Source organism: Humulus lupulus, chromosome 6 (genome assembly GCF_963169125.1).
Source record: "Humulus lupulus chromosome 6, drHumLupu1.1, whole genome shotgun sequence".
Classification (NCBI taxonomy): domain Eukaryota; kingdom Viridiplantae; phylum Streptophyta; class Magnoliopsida; order Rosales; family Cannabaceae; genus Humulus; species Humulus lupulus.
Window position 1 is genome coordinate 44,252,039 of NC_084798.1, and position 17,325 is coordinate 44,269,363.

At 35.3% G+C, this 17,325-nt stretch overlaps 1 protein-coding gene across 1 annotated transcript; it reads right to left on the reverse strand.

The window, feature by feature from the left end:
* Positions 1-5,866: 5,866 nt before the first annotated feature.
* On the reverse strand, positions 5,867-9,075 carry LOC133785029 (uncharacterized). Its single transcript, XM_062224290.1, has 6 exons — positions 9,023-9,075; positions 7,907-8,027; positions 7,738-7,802; positions 7,418-7,557; positions 6,758-6,814; positions 5,867-5,870 (listed from the first exon to the last, which is right to left on the reverse strand). Exons 1-6 carry the CDS (start codon positions 9,032-9,034, stop codon positions 5,867-5,869), a joined length of 399 nt encoding a protein of 132 aa, XP_062080274.1. The 5' UTR covers positions 9,035-9,075.
* Between the last annotated feature and the right edge of the window lie 8,250 nt (positions 9,076-17,325).

Below are 17,325 nucleotides of genomic sequence, written 5' to 3' on the forward strand. Positions count from 1 at the left end.
AAGGGGAAAAGGTTAACCAAAATGGCATAAAACATGATGGATTATGCACTGAATTACACTGAACAAGTTTGACAATCACCTTTAAGTTTCTCTAAGAAAATCTTGTTTGCCTCTATAAGAGATTTCTCATGCAAAATACTATTAAAAGAGAAAGAAAAAAAAGAAGAAAGAAGGAAAGAAAACAGTTAATTTAATGCTAAATATGTACAGTCACAAAAAAGAGACAGGAAAGTAGAAAAAGAACCTTATTGTTGGGCGTTCTGCTTCCAAGACACTCGAAATGAGTTTCTCAGCATCTGTAACTGGAGTGGGCATCGAGTCCACTTTATGGAAGAATTTAATCTATATTTAAGCAGTTAACAATAATTTCGAGTGGAATAGATAGATCACCACAAACTGATAAGAACATATACAAACATGATGGCCATAGATAACAGAGATACATACTAAACAACGATGTGTATCTGGGTGTTCAGCTTTCAACCTCAGTAGTTGCTTTACAACCTGCACTCCAAAGACAATTTAGTCATCAGTTGGCTTTATGCAGCTCAAGACAAAAAGAGGGCTCAGAATAAAAGCTTCTCAGCCACAGGTTTAAACAAAAGCTTACCTGAAAGGCAAGCAAAACCTTCTGTTTTCTCACATTCACTTCAAAAGAAAGCAAGTGTGTTTCTAACGAATCAGGGGAGTTCTTTTGAAGCAATTTCAAGTACTTTGTAGCTTCTAAAAGTGGATCTTCTACCTGAATAAACACATAAATATCAGACAGGGCAACACTTTTCCTAGAGATGTCCGACAAACAATTAAGGAAAATACAAAACACAATTCAGGAATCTGAGAAATAAATAAAGGCACACGGAACCTGCAACAATTTCTCCCCATGGGGATTTGGATCAACAGGTTTCACATTTCGTTTCCCAGTCTTTGAGACACTATTAGCATTGGATTCTTCATTTTTACCTTCGGCCTCCTAAAAGAATGCTAAACATTAGGATAAAAATAAATGTAGGGGAATGGTCCGAAAAGCTACAGAAGTCAGAAACATTACTTTCTTAGCTCGAGCCTCTGCTTTTCTCAATTTTTGCCTCATTTTCTTTTTCTGAGAAGGAGGCAACTTGGACATCTCATCGTCTTCCTCAGTGGTTGACTTTGGAGGGGAATCATACAACTTTATATAGAATCTGCAGATGAAAACCCACAACCAACATATAAATACAGAGCAAAAATTAACAATGTATTACACTGCAAGAAAATGACAATCCAGCAAAACTTTGATACTATAATATTCCATACCTTTTGCATCAAGGCAACAACTATTTCAGGACTCTCTGGTATTCCATGGTCCAGGAATGCCTACAGTAAAATAGTGCTTTTATTTTTACTTATGAAAGCTTTAGAAAATATACATAAAAGAAACAAAAAGAAGCTATGAGTACTAGATGAGGTCATCTATTTACGTTCATCATGCAAGAATTACAGATATTGATCCAGAAAGCAAGCTTCTCCTGATGAGTGAGTGTCTGTAACTTGACAGAAGTAAGCTTCTCCGAAAATAATTTAGAAATGAAAAATTTACATAGCAGAGTTGTATAAAGACTAAAGAAAAGAGATCAAATACACGATGGAGATCAAAGATTAAAGAACATAAACAAATAATAATAATAAAAAATTAACAATGGTGCCCCGAAATTTAACCCACTAGGGCATCAAAACCCCCAAATGAGTCAAAAAAATACTCACATCTCACTCAATCACAGCTCACACACTCCACATTCAACAATCCTAGCTCACTTATAAATATAGATATGTATTATGTAAGAATGTACAGAGACTTGTATAAACACAGTATGATAAGGTACTTATATACCTGCATAGTTTGAAAAAGCCAAAGGCAAAAAGGATGATAAGGTCAACGCAGAGAGTACCTTGAGGAAACGACCCCTTCTATTCTCGCCGACGTCGAAGTAGAAGACCTGAGAGAAAGTAGAGAGAGAGAGAGAAATTTATGTAAATACAATGAAAAATGAAAAGAGAATAGGAATAGGAATAGGAATACGACAATGGCCCGCGTGGGTTGAAGCTTCGACAGCCTCTGAAGATCCTTAGCCGGCGCGTGTAGGGGAAGGTGGCAGTCGGGCTCCACAAAGAGATAGGCGAGAGATAAAGAGTGAAGGAGAGAGGTTTGGTGGGAGAAAGATAGGAGAGAGAACGATGAGGAAAAAGAAGAAAAGAAAGAGAAAAAGAGATCTGAATTATGAGAGAGAAGGAAATAATAACAGAGAAAGAGAGAGGATGATAACACGTTTTTTAGTCCATAGAAATATTTTGGGGCTGGGGAAAATTAGGCGCCAAATTACAATAAGTCCCGCCTATATGCATATAAACTTATATATATTATAACTCTTTTTTAAAAGTGTTAAAATTTTGTGTTATGGAAATGGGCTTTTGTTGTAGTGAACATTGGTTAAGAAGGACCGTTTAGGAAATGCATCGACCTTTCTCAGCATTAATAAAAAGGTTCCATTTGAAGAGAATATTTCTCCCCCATGTCCTGGTTTTAGGGGAACTCAAAGTGAGGTTGGGACATTTGTTTCAGTGACAAATCCTTTGGTTATTGTCTATGATTATATCCCTATTAGAGATCCGCCATATGTTCCTGACATAGCAGAGTACGATCCTTATGACTACGATCCTTATGTCAATGAAGATCTTGCAGCTGATGCAATAGATATTGATGGGCAAGATAAGAGGGTAGATTTGCCAACCCATAGTTCTGATGTTATCCATGTACAAGTTAAGAGGAAAACCAGTGCAAAAGACAAGGTCAGCAAACACCTGGGACCAGCAGTAGTTGTCCAGGTCCAGGTAAAAATGAAGATAGCAGTAGATGGAGTTATCCATTGGACTTAGGTGAAGATCGTAGAACTTGGAGTGCTCCCATGTTTATCAAAGAACATATAGAGGCCTCTTATCAAAATCATCATTCCTCAACTGGCACATCTTTAGGAGAATTGCACCTTGGCAAGTTCTTTTAGAACAAGCTTGAATTGAAAACCAAGGCGGCCATCTTTGCGATGAAGAATAATTTTAAGTTTATGGTGATGAAATCTGGTACTGATGTGTGGTACATTTGTTGGGAATTGTGCCCTGAAAGCATATGTAGTAGACATTGTTTTATGAAATAAATAAATAAATTGAATTTGTTATGCATTTATTTTATGGACTATATTATTCTGTGATAATATTATGTAGATATCAGAAAAATTCCTAAGTTCATATATGTGATCTCAACCACGTATTGGTACGGGAGGATTGCGTTTGAGATAAATGAACTTGAATAGTTCGCAGTAAAATAAAGTTATGGAATCTTTAGATTAATTACTGAAAGTACGGTCCACTAGTATTATGAATACATGTGATCTAGATCTGGATCACTAGTGTAGTAGGACACTTTAGTGGAGGTTCTTTATATATTAGAGAATATATAGAACTGGACCAGATATGTTTATTAATACTTAGTTAAATACCGTTTCGAAGTATTAATTAAATATATCAACTGATGATCATATACAAATAGATCTTAATCCTGAAGTTACTATGAACTCGTTTATGTTATATGAGTTCTTTGATTTACTCGTTATGGTTTTTCAGAATGATCACGCTAGAAACTTTTGTTTTGGGAACTCATTAATGTAAATGGTTGGGGACATAGTATACAGATATGGAATCTATACCTTATCGTTAGAGATTGAATAATGGTTCTCTTAAGGGTTGACTTTTGGGACTGAAAAGGTTATTGAGCTCAAATTCATAATTTAGTTTTGAATTAACCTTCACTAGTAAAGTCGATGATACTTAAGGAAACAAGATATGATTAAAAGGGTAAAACGGTAATTTTATTCCCGATTAATTATGAATCATTATTAGAGGGTTATTTTGTATGTAATGATTATATCAATGGACACTTTATTTTATAAAGTACTCAATAAATGAAATGTCCATGTACTGTGTGTGGCGTATACTGCATAATTTTCAGGGATAGATTTTTCAATTTTAATTAATTAATTAATGGAAAATTCAAAAGTTAGTTTTTTTGGATATTTTCATTAATAAGATAATTAATTAATTAAAAGATAAATTGTAAGTTGGTTACAAATTTATTTTTTAAAATTAAATATTTTCATTTTAAGTAAGACTTATCAAAAAATAATCAGAGAATACTCAAGATACTAAAGAATCCGCTCTGTGAAAAAGAACGATACTTTTCTATCTCTCCCTGAAAAAGATAAAGAACCAATCTCAGGCCTATTCACTTGATCTCATGTGTTGAGTACATCAAGTTGAATCATAAATTAACCATACTTTATTCTCTAAGTGCTCACACACTTCTTGAGGTGTAGAAAACGTTGTGGAAGATCTTGGTGTGAGTACCTGGGAGCAGCTTGGATTTGAAGTTCATTCAAATTACGGAAAGATGGAAAGGTCACTTGATAGGCATCAATATGTATGTTTTCTATTCTTTTCTTGCTTATGATTAATGTATATATATATATATTAATGGATCCGCATATTTAAAGGTAGTTTTAATGTTACAAAATTTTTTGTTGTACACTGGGCTAACCCACCACCATTCCACTGCGTATTAGGAAACTCGTTCCTAACAACATTACCTACAAGGATCCTGATTGTGGCTGGAGATTATTGTTTACAATGATGTACACACTTGATCATAAGAAATCTGAGAGAAGGACCACTATCAAGTAACACCGTGGGTTGTTGGCTACCTAATCAAGAGGAAATTTGCTACCAATAGTACTCGGTACATGGCAAACAACATAAGGGAGGAAAATACACACAATTTTAGGGTCGAAATGAGCTATGAGAAGGCGTGGAGATGCAGAGGAAACACTACTACAAAAAAGGATTTTTAGGACTAGCATTGCGAGTCCTAAAAAAGTTTTAGGACTCGCGGGGCGCGAGTCCTCTATTTGAGAGCCTTAAAAACTAAGGTTTTTTAGGACTCGCGTTGTGAGTCCTAAAAAATCTGGTTGAGTGCCTTTAATTAAGTTTTTAGGACTCGCATCGCGAGTCCTAAAAGAACATTTTTAGGACTCACAACGTGAGTCCTAAAAAATCTGGTGCGAGTCCTAAAATATCTAGTTGAGTACTTTTAATTAAGTTTATAGGACTCACATTGCGAGTCCTAAAAGAATGTTTTTAGGACTCGCAATGCGAGTCCTAAAAAATATGATTGAGTGCTTTAAGTAATTTTTTAGGACTCACTTTGCATGCCCTTAAAAGTAATTTTTTTTAAAAAAAAAATGCAGCTACAATTTTCATTTTGATTTAGAAAAAATATATCCCTTTGAGTGTCCAAAATATATTATATATGTTAGATTTAAAAAATTTCAAAAGAAAATACAACAAAATAGTTTTTTATTAATTACTCAAAAATATAATTTCAATATTTAGTCTACTCGGCTTACAAAATCATATTACATGATAGTTTATACTACAATCAAATTCTATTATCACCAAATATTAAACAAGAATGTATACAAAGTTAGTGAAATATATTTTTTATTCTAAAAACTTGAACTACCAATGTTGTCTAGTATTGCGCCAAAGAAATGCATCTCAATATAGACCTGCACATTATAAAAAAGTTCTTTAATACACATCTTGCACTGAAAATAGAAAATTAAAACATAGTAAAGTACACATCTTGCACTGAAAATAGAAAGAAAAAAAAAGCCAAACATAGTAAAATACACATCTTGCACTGAAAATAAAAGAAAAAGAGAAAAGTCAACATGTCACCATCTATAGAAAATCGGACAGCATATCCCCTAATTTACTAGCCTAGCTATCTGTTACATTCAACACCAACATGTCAAACAAATCAAATAGCACACAGATTTTCAACCATATAGTAACACCCTTTCATCTTTTCATTAATCGATAACACCCTTTTACAGTAAATATACACACAAGGTTGAAATAAACTTAGTGCATTACAAACATACACCCTTTCATAAGATTTGAACAATAGATACATATATATGTTTAAATACCAAATCAGAACACTTCATATTTAACCTCAAAAATTATTTGTATATAATCAATTATTTCTAGCTAAATTTTCTTATTTGACCCCGTCAAAGCAGGGGAACAAAATACAATGACTAAGAAAACCAGTAATACACCAAACCATCCTTCAACACATAGAACAAATAAACTATCAAAGCAAAATAACAGCAAAAATGATGTCCAAAGTTGGTAATATGAGCCTATATATCTTCCTTTTTGAAACCTTTATTCTGTGAGAAGGAACAAGAAGAAAACTAACATATATAAAACAAGAAGTACAAAAGGCTATGCTATATGTGTATGCCAACACGCAATAAGTACATTCATACAAGTATATGTTATAATGAAACCAATCAAACAAACAAACACAATTCAATTATAGGATAATCATAGACAAGTCTACATAAAATCGAACAACATTTTCCATACACTAGGAACCAACCATCTGCCAATATCAATTCAAACAACACACAAGTTTTCTTCCTTATCTCCGCAGCACACAAATTTCTCAGATCCTACTTCACTAAAACACACAAGTTCTCAACCTTCCGCTATCACCGCAGCACACAATAATAATCCCATAACCTACTACACTATGGATGAATATTTAAGATATTCAAACTCCTCTAACATTTGCATAGTATTAAAATAAAATTTAGAGGCATACCTCTTGCAAACTGTTGCCAAATTTTTTTCTTTGAAGTTCGTCTCAGCACATAAACACCTTTACAATGTAATAAGATATAATGAAAGTGAGTCAAATATGAATTAAATAATTAAATAATAATGGAAATAGTGAAAAATAAAATATAACTAAGGTATGAATGGTAATATTAAAAGTTTATATACATTTTGCTTTTCCAATTGAAAGTTGACATAAAGGTATGAATAATATTGACTTTACTTGTTGAATGTTGTTGAGTGTTTAACTTCTTTTTTCTTTTTTGGGGAAAGTAGAGTATTTAACTTTCACACCTTAAAAAAAATATGAGTTACTTAAAATCGACTCAAGTAAATGAAAATATGACAAATTTATTCAATTAATAAGTGACATATATATATGTATGAATATTATTTAAAAAACATAAATGGCATTTGAATATATCATGGCACGTTTAGGCCCAGTGTGATAGAGTAACTTATTCAATAATTAACTCTAAATAATTCTGCTATTGTAAAAAGTATATAGCTGTAACATATATAAAAGTTTTATGTGCTTCCTAAATTATAATTTTAAAACAATGTAATAATATGTCTAGCTAGAGAATATATGACACTAGCTACATATTAAACTGCACCAATAATAAAAAATAATGTCAAAGATTACCTTATAACAATAATTCTTGATATAATATAATGATAATTTCCATCTCCAAGAGTCAATTCAATAAGAGATCGCTCATATGGATGAATAGTATGTCTCTTTGGAAAACTCTCCATGTAAGTCCTCAAAGGAGCTGCCAATTCCTGAAGACAGAGAAAGAAAGCAATATGTCAAAAAATTTACAGAAGAACCACTCTCCTTCCCTCTCAACCTCACCAACTACCAATATTTATGTAGAAAGTGCAAAACATATTACTATTCAGAGTATTTAATGGGTGATGATACTTTAAATTATAAATGACAAATGGAAGTTAAGATCAAACTTTCATCAGCGCATCAAGCTGCTTTGCACCGCTATTTCTCTCTCGCTTTGCAATGTTGGCAACGCCTATGTCATAAACAAGCTAGTTTAGCAGCAGGAGCTATAAACAGAGTTCCATCTAATCCCTTTATGTGCAGTTATGTCAACAAGAAACCACCCAAAACAATTACCCTTAGTTGGAGAAACTCTCTTGGCCTTCTTTATTGCTGAGTAAAGAATATCAAAAGATTGCATCACCATGGGCAGCTTTTGAAATGCACCAACTGTTTCAAGCTTCTCTGGTAATTTTTCCTAAATTAATAGCAACAAAATTACATGAACCATCACAGATTTATTATTTATGCAGGTAAAAAAGGAATAGCAAAGAAAAACAAGTATGAATAATCAAATCACAGAGAAAATTTAGGAAAAAAAGTGAATTTACTGACTCAATTATTTCCTTCTTTGTTTATTTTTTCCTTTAAAATGATACATACATGATACAATAGTATATATATATGTGTAGAGAGTAAGGCATGCATATATGTAGGGATAAAGAGAAAGCTTAATGAAACTAAAGTACTAGAAATTAGTAATAGATTTAGACCAAGAAATCTTTAGTGGGACTAAGAATCATGGTACTAGAAAATCAAGTAACTGCTATAACATACAATTAAAAATCTCAGCACTAGAACAATCAAAACCATTTGAGCAATAAGGAATGAATTTTAATAGGTAAAAAAAGAAAAAGAGAATATATAAACTTTAGAATGAATGAATCACTAAGATGATCTTATCATTAATTCATTATAGCATCTGGTTATAACTATAGCATATATATAATTAGTCATCATGATTTGTCCTACGTGATGCATAAATTAAAGCAAGGCTTTTGGAATGATTATTCATTGAAATTTGGAGTGTCCCACTAAAACAATTCCAATTAGTACTAATATTAAGGCTAATTCTGAACCAAATCCATTTAAAAAATCTGCTTTCAAAACAATAGAAATAAGAAACAATATCTCATGATAGTAAATTAGTTTCCTAATAGAATATTACCTTCTGTTGTTAAAAGAAATGACAGTTCCTCCATCCCTATTGCCAATAAACTATTGATTTAGTTCTTTCTAGAAAATGACATGAAAATAAAAACATCAATGGACAGTTGAAGCTAAAAAAAATAACCTACTATTATTATTTTTCATGAAAGTGAAACTTTTAACCAGTAGGGGGTGCTAAAATGTATTCGATAAACAACCAGCCAAGAAGAAACAAAGAGAGAGACTATGAACCAAACTTGAAACCTGTTTAATCATAACTTGCAAGCTAGCTTCTCAAGTCCCATCCTCAATTTTCTGAAATTAGAAAGATTATGCAAAAACAATTAGAAGAAAATTACTACACTAAAATTTCTTTGATAATATTTTCTCTAATTAATCTGCTAGACAACTACATACAAATATATTGGAGCATTAGATCATATATAAATCTTTATGATTACAGTGATTATATTAAAACTATCTATTCATGCTATTTTAGATCATATAACTATAAACCCAGCTACACAATTTATCATCCCTTTATGTTTTCTTTAGTTCTCAAGACAACATATTAGAATCAATCAAGTTTTCCATAGTCTGTAGCAATACTATGGGAAGCAACCATTGTGGAAAACTTCTCAGTAATTTCTAAAACCTGAAGACTAACAGAAGCACTCAAGTTTTCTTCCCAGAGCTCCTGAAAATGGTAAAGTTATTAGCCACCTAAAAGTAAAATATAACTGAACAAATTCAGAATGGGGTTGAAGTACTTTGCTACCCAAAACAATCTGTTATTGCAACAATTTGTAATAAGATAGGCTCAGTTTTTTATTATTGATTTTTACTATGTTTGTTTTCTGTTTCAAGCTATATTTTAGATTACTGAGATCGTCCATTGATCTCTAATCTTTGTATTTTTTTTCCCATGATTAATACAAAGAATTTTCTTTTTTAAAAAAAAAAAAAAAAAAGATAGCATATATAGAATCCTAGCTACCCATATTAACAAATAGTTGTTCAATTAGAAAAACTATCAAACAGCTGGAGTGCAATACCAAAATGAAGCAATATATAAAAATTATTTACCTCTACATGGATCCATCGAGCAGTTTCGTTGGAAAAACTTGCTGCAAACCTGCCAATACATACTTATTAAATAGTACATAAATGGGGCATTGAACATTACTTACAGACACATGGAATATGTGTATATCTATATATATATATAGATAGATATAATTATGGACAGATTTTACATATAAAGGGTTGTCTATAAAGTTTCATAAATTTGGGTGTGTATATATATACATAAACAATTTCATATATATTATGTATACATTACAACATTGTTAGGTGCTGGAGCGTCCGAGAACCCCCCACGTCGCTGTCGCGTGCTGAGGTGTTAGGTTGTGGAGCGTCCGAGAACCCCCACGTCGCCGCCGCGTGCTGAGGTGTTGGAGCCGAGGAGACCGTGGCGCCGTCGCTGCCCAGCCGCCATCGCTGCCCTGCCCCCGTCGCCCATCTTCTCTCCAGCAACTGATCCTCTTATTCTCTCCTCTTATTTGTGTGTGCTAAAAATTTTATATGTGAACCCTAACTCTAAAAAAAACCCATTTCGAAAATATTAAGTGTATTTTTCAAATTTTAATTAAAAGTTTTTAGGACTCATTTTGGGAGTCCTGAATACTCTTTTAAGACACCCAAAATGTGTCCTTAAAAGTCAACAATTTTAAATTTTTTATTTAGGATTTTTAGGACTCACATATGTTTTTAGGACTCTCATTGCTAGTCCTAACATATGATTTTTAAGGACTCTAAATGAGAGTCCTAAAAACTCTAGAAACATTTTTTAGGACTTACATTTAAGTGTGTGTCCTAAAAAAGTGTCCTATAAAGTGTATTTTGTAGTAGTGAAAAATACTTATGTCCATCTAAGGATTCATACTCCAAGTTACCTGGATATCTGTGTCAGTTGGAGCAGAAGAATCCAAGTACAATTCCTGATTTTGTCACAGAACATGGTTGTTTCTTGAATTTCTTATTTTCCCTTGGTGTTTCAAGGAGGGGATTCCAGTATTGTCGTCCTGTCATTTGTGTGGATGACACATTCTTGAATACAAAGTATGGTAACCACATGTTATGTGCTGTTGCATTGGATACAAACAACCATTTTTTTCCAATTGCATTCGGATTCTTGGACAGTGAGAACCATAACTCTTGGACTTATTTCATGAGAAAATTGAAGAAAGCCATAGGGAACGTGGACAACCTAGCTTCTAGATTGGATAAGCATGCTAGCATTACTCATGCTTTGGAGGAAATGTTCCAAGATGCCTACCACGGTACTTATTACCACCACATCTGTATGAATGTGGTTGCCAAATTCAAAACCAACCATTGCCACGATATAATTTGGTGTGCAGCGTACGCTTATCGAAAGACAGAATTTCACAAGTTCTTTGAAAAGGTAAAGGTAATTGATCCTCCCATAGCTGAATATCTTGAGGGAATTTATTTCGAAAGGTGGACTCGCGCTTATTTCCCTAGAAATCGATGCATGCATACAATAACAAATAAATGATTATAGGATCATTTTGAGGCTCGCTGCCCTAAATAGGTGACCATATAGTCAACTTGGGGCCTTATGCCCTAGCTAAGTGACCATAATTTTACTCGGGGCACTTAGCCTTAGCTCTGAGTAACTAGCCATAGAGCTAGCCAAGCGCTTTGTTTCTTTACAAACAACCATAGGGTCAGCCAACGTAATAGTACGTCCCTGATTAGGCCTAAGCCTCTCGACCAGCATACAACACTCTATTGCCGCCCTTGGGTAATAAGTCAATGCTTTAACCAGATATTTAGACAACTAGATAAACAAATTACCAGACACAGATAAGCATACCTCAGACAATACAAGTATGCATACACATTAATCATATATCTCAACCAATTAAGTAAAAACACAATATTAATTGTGTTCCTTATCGGGGTCAAGCCCTAATTACGCAGATAATCCAAACAAGGGTATATCATTTAACAATTATCCGGATACAGAGCATTCAAGCATGCATAATAAACGATCACAATCATAACCTTAATGATGTTCATCATCAGGGGCCCGAGCCCTATTCATAGTTATATTTGACAAACGGGCCAAGCCCTAATCACATATATCATGTATTGGGTGCAGTTTTCTTACATCAGGTCCAAGTGCAACGTATAATAAGAACGACCCTCGAGCACTTTACTAGTTCCGAGCCCTTAGCGGTAACCTATAGTCACAACCATAATATAGAATCCCATCAATAACGAGCGAATAAAGGCTTCCAGACCGAGTCCTAGCCTTCGGGACGTCGAATTCTACTACACCGGGTAGTAGAATCGATCCTGAGCCCTTAGGTTTGAGTTCCCACACTCAAGACCGTCCCGGGGCTCAAAAGGCCTACAAGTGTCACAACCTCGGGAAAAAGAGTCGTGAATCACCCCAAGTCAGAGAGTTGAAGGGCTCTTCTCTAGACACATACGCCGTGGCGCGCCCCTACAAGCGTCGCGTCTCAAAATAGACTTCAGCACCTCCTTCCCCCATCGTTCATGAGAGCCGCAGTGCCCCAAGAACAGGGCTGCAACTCAACATGGAAACCCCGTTTTTCCCTCATTTCTTCAAGCCGAATCTCACCAAAAACCTAACCAAACATAGCCAAAATCCAAAAGCAAAGTTCCCAATCAACTCAACATTTCAACACAACCAAAACCCAAACTTAAACTTGACCAAAAACCCACCAAATCCCCAAATTCAGGTTTGATTTTTCAAAACTCTAAAACTTAGCTAAAACCAGAAAAACATAGATAATTGAGGCTAGAAATTGATACCTCTGCTGCCCAGAACAACGCTAAGCCTTTCCACAAGCAATCCCAAGCCTAACGTAGCGTCGATTCCCCTTGGATCACAAGAAATTAAAATATTGAGAGAGAGAGAGAGGGGGAGTATACATGAGAGAGATAGTGTGTCTTAAGAGAGTTTCTGTTTTATGTTTTGTGTGATTTACTTAAGGTTCAAGTAACCTTAATCAAATCCCAAGGCTCGGGATATCCAAAAATGCCCCGAGGGTGAAATGGTCAAAATCACGAAATTCCCTCCTAATCTCACTAATTCCGAACATATCCTCAAATATTTATTCCCATTACCCGAAATCTCAGTAATGTACTAAATACCCAAAATACCTCTTAATTCACGTCGAGTCTGGTATTTGGTCCCATTGTGACTTTCCCGTTAACTTGCTCCCTAGAATCGCCTCGTACTGAGAAATCCAAATATATCCACATAATAATATGGTCTCACACTTATATGCACATATATTCCAAATATACCTGTAATGGGTCAAATTACGAAAATGGCCCTTCTAATAAGAAATGGGCCCACATGCATATCTAGTCATATTATAATATAACTCACGTAATCATATATATATATTACATAAACACACATTTCACAATTAAATGACATATATTCAAATAATTCTCCATAATTTGCTATCTCCTTATTATGTATTTTGGGGCGTTACAAATACCCCCTACTTACAGGAATTTCGTCCTCAAAATTTTTACCTGAACAACTCGGGATACTGATTCTGCATATTTTAGTCTAGCTCCTAGGTCTCTTCCTCGACCTTGCTGTTCCTCCATAATACCTTAACCAAAGTCATGTTCCTCAGGACCTTGTCCTTCTTGTCTAAAATCTGAATTGACTGCTCCTCATAGGATAAATCTGTCTCCAATTCTAGATCCTCGTAACTCAACACATGAGTCTCATCTGATACATACTTCCTCAACATGGAAATATGAAATACGTTGTGCACACTAGACAATGCCCAGGGTAAGGGCTCCTGACCGATCCTCTCTAGGATCTCAAATGGTCCAACAAACCTAGGGCTCAACTTGCCCTTTTTCCCAAATCTCTTCACCCCTCACGGTGGTGAAACCTTGAGGAAGACATAGTCTCCCACTTGGAACTCTATGTTTCTTCACTTTGGGTCTGAATAACTCTGAGATGCGAGCATCCGAGCTCTAATATTTTCATTAGCCTTAGTGGTCCTCTGACCTGCCTTAGGAGCCAAATATTGTTAGGAAAATGTAATTTGCCTCAATGGAAATTGGTAAGAAAAATACAACTCTAAACAAAATATTACAAATAAATAATTATTGATTAAGAAGTGTTACAACTCTATGACTGAAAATACAAATAAACAATAGAAGAATTAGAATAAGAGAATAGAGAAATACAACTCTAAGCAAAAGAATACAAATAAAGTAAAAGTGTTTTAAACCAAAAAATAAATAAAAAGATTACAACTCTAAACAAAGATACAAGTAAATAGAACAAGAATAATGAGAAGAAAGGCAATAGAAGAAAAGTAAGAACAAGAACAAAAAACCAGGAAACTCTCACTCACACAACCAAAGTGAAGAGTGATGGGGATCACCAACTTGAACAAGGTTCGAAAACTTTGTCCAAAAGCTTATTTCCCCCTAACTCGAGCACTAAGGGATCTCTTACATATTTTTGAAATGCTTTCTGGAATAATCAAGCCTCTAGGTGTTTTCTAGCCAAATGCTCTAATGGATAGAAAAATTGTGTCTTACAAGTGAGCAATAGGCTCCTATTTATAGAGTTTAGAGACACCCTTTGAATTTCAAATTCCACCAACCCTCATGGCTGTTACCAATGATTAATGAGATTTGGGAGTTATTTGGGTTTTTAGATCCATTCAAAAAGGTTGGAAAAAACTGAAAAAAGTTGGTCATTTTTGCACCGGTGGTCGCGGCCAGGAGCATCAGCGGCTGCAGCCACTGATCTCTATTGCCCAGGTCGCGGCCACCAACATCTTGTGGCTGGAGCCTGTAATGCACCAAAATCCCTAATGCGATTTAATGGTTGGATTAGTAGGTCGGGAGGGCCATAATTGATTTATTATGCCATTAAATTATTATATGCATCTTGTGGCCGCAGACTGTAATACCCCAAAATCCCTAATGCGGTTTAATGGTTGGATTAGTAGGCCGGGAGGGCCATAATTGATTTATTATGCCATTTAATTATTATATGCATGTTTATGTGAATTATATTATAATATGATGTTAAATGCATGCATGTGGGTCCACATTTCATCTTAGGGGTATTTTGGTAATTTTTCTCGCTGAGGGCGTAATTGTGTATTTGTATGCATGTCGGTGATCTATTGTTGAGGCCACATTATAATGTGGATTTGTTCGAGCCATTCGGCATGAGACGATCTTTGAGTGCAAGTTAGCAGTTTAGTCATAACGGGATTAAGTTCGGGGCTCAGGGTGAGTCAACGGGATATGAATTATTGGTATTTAAGAATATCTAGAATAACAAGAATTGGAGGGTGTTAATTATGATTAACGAAATAGGTGGAAAATGATAGTTTTACCCTTGGGAGTCTTTAGAAAACATTAAATGACCTAGGGTCAAAAGGGTCCTTTCACCATATGATATATTTAAGCCATTGAAGGTTGTAGAAGGTTGGCAAAAATAGAGTATCAAAGTTCTCTCTCGTACCTCTTTTCTTCTCCTTTTACTTTTGAATTTTTGAGTTGTTCTTGAGGATTCAAGCTAGGGAAGTGGATCTTGAGGACTTAGGATTGTGTTCCACAATTGAAGAGGATCCTAATCTGAGCTTGAGGTAAGTTTCTAGCCATTAAAACTCTAGCTTTGCTCTGTTTTTAGTTTGGTTTTCAGCTTGGTTTCTAGATTGGTTAAAGGGAATTGATGGGAGTTTTTGGCTAGGGTTACTTGGGTTGTGATGCCTAGGACATGTGTAGATGGTTTTTGGGTTCATTTGGGACTTAAAATGAGGTTTGGAAGCTTTTGGTTCAGGTTGGAAATGGTGGAGTCGAAGGGAAAAGTTTTAGGGGCATTTCTGGCTGTGTGTAAGTGGGCGCTACAGCGCTACTCAGGGAGTTTTTATGCTGACTTGGGCGCTGGGGCGCTAGGGGGGTAGCGCTATAGTGCTACCCTACTCCTTCATATTTTGGGTTTGGGAATTTTTAAGGGTTTTTGGCTCGGGGTTTCAATACTTAAGGCTCGTGATCAAATCTACTCATCATATGGGTACAATTCGGGGTCCCGGGAGTGAGGTTTAGGTCAAGACCCTTTCATTGTTGATTTTCATTCATGGAGGTTATAATTGGTTATGACTAGGTAACTACTAAGGAATCAAACGGTCGATCATTCTCAAGGGTCGTTCTTTTACTATTTCTCGCTCGAACCAGAGGTAAGAAAATTGCACCCCATATGTTACATGCATGGTTATTATTGAGGCATGTTAAGTGTTTAAATGTGGACATGGATTGCATATTAAATGCTTAGCAAATCTTGCTTACTTGTGAATGGCACTGACTTACTAGTCAGAATCGACACTGGTGTCAGAACTATCTGTGAAGCTGTGCCTTACTAGTCAATTTCGATAGTAGTTTTGAGCACTGGTCGTATGTTACTGACCTAAGAGTCAGGAGCGGCATAAGCGTCATGAATGCAGAGCCGATAAAATATTAGATCTAATCGACATCTGCATTGAATGACTCATCATGAGCATTAATGCCGGACCGACCCCAAGTTCGATGAAAACTAAAAGCGCTTGCCTAGTTCTATGACTAGTTACTCAGAGCCAAGGACAGAAGGCCCAGGTGACCATATCATCACATGGCTAAGGATACGGAACCCACACTAGTGACTCCATGGTCACTCATTTGGTTGACATTGGTGACTCGCTCATCAGTCACCTATCCTATTTAAGCTAGTGACTCGATCACTCACTTGTAAAGGGTGCGCAACCCATGTTAGTGACTTATACATCTGTCACTCATCAGTTTAGGACTATAAGTCTTGGATTATTACCATGATCATCGTTTGATATTATATATATGAAGTATTAAGTTTTCTTGCTGGGCTTTGACTCATGGGTTCTATGTGGTGCAGGTAAAGGGAAAGAAAAGCTCACCCAGCCTTGAGTGAAGAGCTTAGGTGGCGACGTGTACATATGCGGCCGCTTGAACACCACGGCCAAAGAGTTTCTCAGAGGGACTAGGGGTTAACCCTATTTTTGCTGCTTAGGTCGACAGGTTGTAAATTTTACACTGTAATGACCATTTTGTATTGTAAATAACTTGTAAACGTTTTTATGGGCCCATGAACAGTTTTATGTTTTAAATAAAACATATCCTTTCCTTTTGATTGGTTTTTCACCTTAACCTATTAATAATACCTAGATGCACGTTTATAACCAAAGAACTCGATTAGCGAGTTAAGCACGGTTCAAAGTTCACAGTAACTGTCTTGGAGTAACCAGGGCGTTACACAGCCACTGACCAATTTCAGCACACAAAAATGTGTTGTTTTTCCAAACGGTTCCAATTCACTCCCAATGGATTTTTTAACCCCCAAAACACATTATTGGGGCTTAAATCATATCTCTAACAGCCATTTCACATATGGCTTTAAGAAATTCATCTCAATATTGTGTAACATCAAATCTACATAATAATGG